Genomic DNA, 6,349 nt, shown 5'->3' with positions numbered 1-6,349 from the left:
GGTCCTATATTGGATTATGTGGACCTCATACGGCAATTTACGGGTTCCTTGGTACACCAGTTAGCCCCTATAGGCAAATTGACATGATTAGTAGTCGGCTCAATTACAATCGCAGTAAGTGATTGACCTGATGACGATCGTCTCACTTAGCTTAAGCGCCTAAGCATTGGCTCAATACAAGCACCAAGGCCTCGGTTCAAAAGCAAGCACTTATAATACAACTTTTTCAAGATTGGATTGTCATCCCCAAGTGACAAAATTTCCAAAATGTGGATTGTCGCGCATCTTCTTCAACGATAATTTTTCCAAGATTGAATTGTCATCTCTGGCAAAGTTTCCAAGCGTGGATTGTCGTGCTCCTTCTTCATTTGGCAATTTTTTCCAAGTTTGAATTGTCATCGCTGGCAAGTTTTCCGAAATTGTATTGTCATACACCTAGTTCCATATGGCAAAATTTCCCAAAGGATTGTCGTAGGTCTCTACTCATCATAAATTTTGGCAAAGGTTCCTCAATGTGGATTGTCATTCATTTCAGTAAGAGGAAAATTTTCATAAAGTGGATTGTCGATCGACTTTTTTTTGCAAAAATTCCAAGACACGGATTGTCAATTGTGGCAATATTTTCCTAAAAGGATTGTCGCATAGCATCGACAAATTTCCAAGGTGGATTGCTTTTAAGAGTTATATTCTAAGATGTGGATTGTCAATCGTAGCAAAGTTATTATGACAGATTGTTACGAAGCATTGGCAACTTTTCCTAAAATTGGATTTTGGCAAATTTTCTGAGATACGAATTGTCGCTTCATCTTGGCAACATTTCCAAGGATGGGTTGTTATGAAAAATTGACAATTTTCCCTTAATCGGATTGTCATACATCATACAAGAGTTGTGTTGGCAACTGTTCCCAAAGAAAAGAGGATTGTCATCACCCAAAGTATCGCAACAACGGAGGATGGCTTCACGCGAAGCAATCTTCGATCATATTCCCTGGCTTGCGAAAGATGGTAATAAGGCGGTAGAAGATCGTTTCAGGCAAAGCAATCTTTGATAGTATTCTCTGGCTTGTAGAAGATCGTCAAAGCTCTTTGTTAAGAGACGTGTGGACATATCAACATCAAAAAAGCAAGATGGCGTTCCCTAGCTTGTGGAAGGTTGTCAATAACAATGCAACAAATTGGTTACTACAGAGACGTGTGCGCGACGGTGGAAGATACGCGTTTCTTAACTCTCTTATCTTTTTTAACTAACGCTAGTTTGCAGGTATCTGCCTTACACGAATGATTTAGGATCCCAGAACGTTCAGAATCATTCTGTGTCCCTATCGATATTTTGATTTTTGTTTTCGAAACTTGCGTTTCTCCTAACTCAGTTAAAGTGGGGGCTTCTGTAGACACCCATTTGTGTCTCCCTAAAACCAAACCCGGTGATGAGTACCTTTCACGTCGAATCATAATCAAATGAAGTGAAAGTGTGGAAAGTCTAGTGTTGCGGTTGGTTTTTAATTCTTTTCTTTCTCTCTATTTTTGAAAACCTATTTTATGAAAATAGCCGATCCAGTTTATTTTGGTCCATGACAAGGGTCCAATAATAGTGTAGTTGGATTGATTTCGAAAAGAGCTTTCCAACGATATATTATAAGCCCAATTCCGATGGATAATGAGGAAGTTATGGCCAAATTACTGAACTAGGCCCGGTTTGATCTTTATATGCGGCCCAATGATCTAGAGGAGGGCCTATCATGATTTATCATTTCTAATGCAAGTAGGATTGATTTTGGTCTTCTAGAATCTTTTAGAAGGTTCTTTTGAATCCTAATGTGATTAGCATTGATAATTGAGTTTTAAGAGTTTTATTTAGAATAACAAAGGCGTTTTTAAGGAAATCACGGTTTTACCCTCTGTACGCTTAAATTTTATCAAAATATGAAAACGCGTGGAAAAACTGACTGCAGCGGCGCACTACAGGATGTCCCCTGACGACAGGCCTGGCGTCGCGGCGACATGTCTTTCGCCTAGCGATAGGATCTGTCGATTAGCGACAGGGATGTGTTTGGAAACAACGTCGTGTTTTATTCTTTTCGAAACTCTGATTCTAATTTATCATAATCCGGCTGATTTTCGTTATAATAGCCTCCTAAAACCTCCGTTTTGAATCACCAACTCTCATCAAGAAATTCTTGATTCTTTCTCTCTCTCTTTTCTAAACTAGCCTCTTCTCAAATACAAAATTTCGCATTCACAAGTTCTAGACACACCTAACCAAGTTCGAAGTTGCCTTCGCCCTAGACGTGAAAGGTTTGATATTTATGAGGTTTTGGTCCCAAATCTCTATTTCAATTATTTAATTTAATTGTTTGATTTTATTATTTTCCTTGAAGTTACTAACGTGTGTATTTTGTTTGTAGAAAGAGATACGAGGCATCCAAGTAAGTGCTTTAATTGCTTTATTGATATTATGATATAGAAATCATGTTTAGGTTGTTATTTTGATTCCAAGTATCATGTTAGAATGCTTTTCTTAGTATGATGTTTAAGGTGACAACAATAAGTTCCTAATATCAATTATGATTTCTATGATGCCCTTTTATTGTCTTTTTTAATATTCATGTTAGTATCATGTTAGGGTTATATATTTGATCTTTATTGTTTAGTGACAAGCTAGGGTTTGTTATTAATCTTGTTAGTATCATGCCTATTATCTTGCTATTATTATGCTTTAACATGATTATTTTAATTATTAAAATAATTATGATTATTTTTGTTATTATTATTATGTTGCTTGATATTTTATTTATTGCTATTGCTTGATCACGCCTTTTATGCATGTTTAAAGGAAATTTGTACTTGTAATCACGTTTAATAAGATAATTAATAATCTTGTTTAGGGTTAAGTTTATTATAATTCAAGTGATCGCCAATAATAGTTTTATTTGTGCATTAATGTTCAACCAACATAAATATTCAAGTTTAGGGTAAATCTATTGATTGTATGTTAATCAGAAAGCGCACATGAATACGATTAGAATAATGTAGAGGCGTATTATTAGGGCAGGTTCTTTCTCTTTTAGATTGGATTTGTACCTTCATCCCCTAACTTCCAGTCATGGTTCAAGACCTATTGGAGTTAACGATCTTCTGGATCGTTAAGGGGTGTAACCTTCACCCTGCGAACGGTTTACAAGTTACTAAAACTTGTTGGTGACTTTTTTCTCTATCTTCCTTCCCTTTGGACGCCACCATGCTTAAGTGTATGATCACAGTGGGGTTCAAGTTTGGGGTAATGCTTGAAATATTCCCTACAGTACTCCACATATTTCACTTGCTTTTTATTATATTCAAATCAATTAAATTAGCTAAAACTATGTGTTGATCAATAATTGTTATCCGTTTATTTTTTTTTCTATTCCTTTCATTCAAGTGCAAAGTGAGAAATAATATTACGAATGTTATCCCCACGGCTACGACTACCTTTGATAAGTGTAATACTTATTAAAACATGGTCGTATTTGGTGACTATAAACTTATTAAAACACGAAGGAAGTACACTCATTTAAGTGCAACTAGAGTAGACTCGTGCGATGCACGGATTACAAAAATTATTGAAATAAAATAGCTTAATTTTATTATTTATTTTCTCGTATATACTTATAAGTTAAATTGTAAAAGATATGCAGCTATCATCATAAATTATATGAGTATTAAAATATAAAAATGAAAGCCAATTTATAGATTTCAATTTAATTATTCCAACCAAAAATAAAATTTATTTATTTATTTATTGAAACAGTCAAAAAAATTGTCATGAAAATGATTAAAAATAAATAAATAAATAACCAATTCTTAAAAAAAAAAAAAAACAAAACAAAACAAAATATATATGACGACATTATAAGTGCATTTGGAGGAAAACTTTTCATTAGAAAGTGACAAATATACACTTGGTAGAGAGGATGATGTTAGTAGATTTCTGTTTTAGTAATAGTTAATAGATTTGAGAATTAATACTACCTCCGTTACCTCCATTACAGATTATGCGCAACGATTAAATTTTTTTTTTTTCTTCATGTCGAATCGTTATACATAACTTGTAACGAATGTAGTAGTACAAAACGTAAGCCCCACAGCCTAAATGCATAATACATATTACATACCTAGATCCAACCCAAACTCTTCACATTTCACCTAACCCAAGTTCCCCTCAAAAAGTCGCAAACACACTACATACCCAGAAAAGAGCAGACCATTTTAAAATCAACACTTTACCAAAGTTTATCTTCTTACTCAAATTCTAGTTATTCTACTAGTACCACTATCTTCAGCCCCCAATCTTTCAATTCAACTGACAAAAAAGCATAAACAAAACCCACTTACCAAGAAATCCCCACAAAACAAATAAATAAAAACCCCCCAAAATGGAAACCCCAAATCAAGAACAACAAGAAATAATCCAACAAAACCCAAATCACATGATGTTTTTGAGAATAATGAGTAAACGACGAACATGGGTAGCTCTATTTGTCTTAGTTTATGGAATCCTTCTATACTCTTCTTGGAATCTGCTAAAATCGATTCTTCATTGGTACAACGCCAGTCTGTCTCCTCCGCCATCTTCATCGCCGGCAAAAGGGTGGCCGGCGGCGGTGTATGCGTCGGTGATGCTCGGCGCAGTCTTCGGTGTGATGTCGATGGTTGCGGCGTTCGCGGTTGCGGTGCCGGCGATGCTAATGACTTGGATTACAATTCTTGTGCTGCTTACTTTCTGTGGTACGCGAAGGAGAGACTTAGTGGTGGAAGGGAAGAAATTAACGGCTGAGATTTCTGGGGTTGTGATTAAGATCCTGATCAAAGAAGGGAATTTTGTTGCTGCTTTTTGTGCTGTTTTGGGTTATTTTATGCTTGTTAAGAAAAATTCAAATGAAGCTAATTGTAGTTAGTTTAAAAAAATAAAGATTCGGAATGAGGTTTGAAATTAGGCAAGGTAATTTGTTAGAAATGTTCTCATGTATAAGTTGATTGTAAAATGCACATGTTACTTTTTCTGGAAAAATGTAATTGATACACTTTAATGTTGGACCATTTTGTATAACGATGGCTTTCACTTTTGATTTGGATAATGAGGTGGGCAGGTGGGTGTTTATGAGGCTTGGACCGTTGGTGTGTTGTTTATGGTTTAAGAGTTCAAATTTCGAATTATATTTAATTTTGTGCGTGTAATTGTTGTTATAATTTGGAAGCTCATGTGTAAGTCCAAACATTATGTGGTTTTAAGGTGGGCAGAGGAAAATGAGAAGTACAGCAAGGCTATTTATACCACCCCTGCTGCTGGTCAGAAAAGGAGCTCGAAGACTTGGGTGGCACCTCCAGCTGACTGGGTGAAAATTAACACTAATGCTACTCTGACAGAGGAAGGATGGGTAGGGGTGGGTGTTGTAGCTCGAGATAACCTTGGTAAGGTTGTGTTCTCAGCTTGTAAACGCTGGAAAGCTTGGTGGCAAATGGATGTTGCAGAAGCTAAGGCCATTATATTAGCTTTGAAGTTAGGCAGTAGCTTTGGATGTAGGAAAATCATCATAGAATCTGACTCTCAGGAAGTCACCAGCCGTTTATCAAAGGGAGCTTCTCACTTGACTGATCTGGATGCTGTCCTTGTGGATGCATTGAAGCTGAGTACTTCTTTCGAGCAAGTCTGCTGGTCCCATGTACGGCGTGAGGGAAGTGAAGTGGCTCATCATCTTGCACGTTTTATTCCTTTCAATGTAGAGCAAATTTGGAGTAAAGCACTAATACGGTCCCTAAACTTTCGTATTTGTGCACTTTTAGTCCCTAAACTTTCGCCCCCCACCCTCTCATGATCTCACCACCACCAAGATCTAAAACCCCACATCACTACCCCTAAGATCGAAATCCTACTTCATCACCACCAACCGAAAACCCACCTCACCAGCCACTACCAACGAACCAAAACCCCATGTCACCAACCACGACCAACAAATCAAAACCCCATGTCACCAAATGATCAAGGTTAAAAGTAGGCCATTGGGACTACTAACCCTAACCAAATTAGAAATTAATAATACCTAAACTTACACTGAACTAGTTAGTGGCAAGTAAAGGGTCGAACCCAAAAGGACTAAGCGTATTAATTTGTACCAACTAGACTACTAGGAAAGGTCGTAAGATAGAGAGAGGTTAAACTAAACACGATTAAGAACAAACAAGGAAAGTGGAATCCAATCACATCAATGTATTAAATAACATCATACAAATAGATGAAAATGACCTTGATTAGGAACATCAATACATTTAAATCACTCTCGCACAATTAAGCATGTTAATTATCCTACTGAAC

The 6,349-nt window shown here is 36.4% G+C and overlaps 2 protein-coding genes across 2 annotated transcripts; both read left to right on the top strand.

The window, feature by feature from the left end:
* The first annotated feature begins 4,295 nt into the window (after positions 1-4,295).
* Positions 4,296-5,098, top strand: LOC110734069. Its single transcript, XM_021914132.1, has one exon. The coding sequence runs from the start codon at positions 4,413-4,415 to the stop codon at positions 4,932-4,934; it is 522 nt and encodes a 173-aa protein (XP_021769824.1). The 5' UTR covers positions 4,296-4,412; the 3' UTR covers positions 4,935-5,098.
* LOC110734003 lies at positions 5,089-5,852 on the top strand. The gene is made up of 2 exons (XM_021914059.1): positions 5,089-5,126; positions 5,270-5,852. Exons 1-2 carry the CDS (start codon positions 5,089-5,091, stop codon positions 5,850-5,852), a joined length of 621 nt encoding a protein of 206 aa, XP_021769751.1.
* Positions 5,853-6,349: the final 497 nt, after the last annotated feature.

Source organism: Chenopodium quinoa, unplaced genomic scaffold (genome assembly GCF_001683475.1).
Source record: "Chenopodium quinoa cultivar QQ74 unplaced genomic scaffold, ASM168347v1, whole genome shotgun sequence".
Taxonomy (NCBI): domain Eukaryota; kingdom Viridiplantae; phylum Streptophyta; class Magnoliopsida; order Caryophyllales; family Amaranthaceae; genus Chenopodium; species Chenopodium quinoa.
Note: the sequence above shows the minus strand (reverse complement) of the source record. Positions and strands in the feature narration are given on the sequence as shown.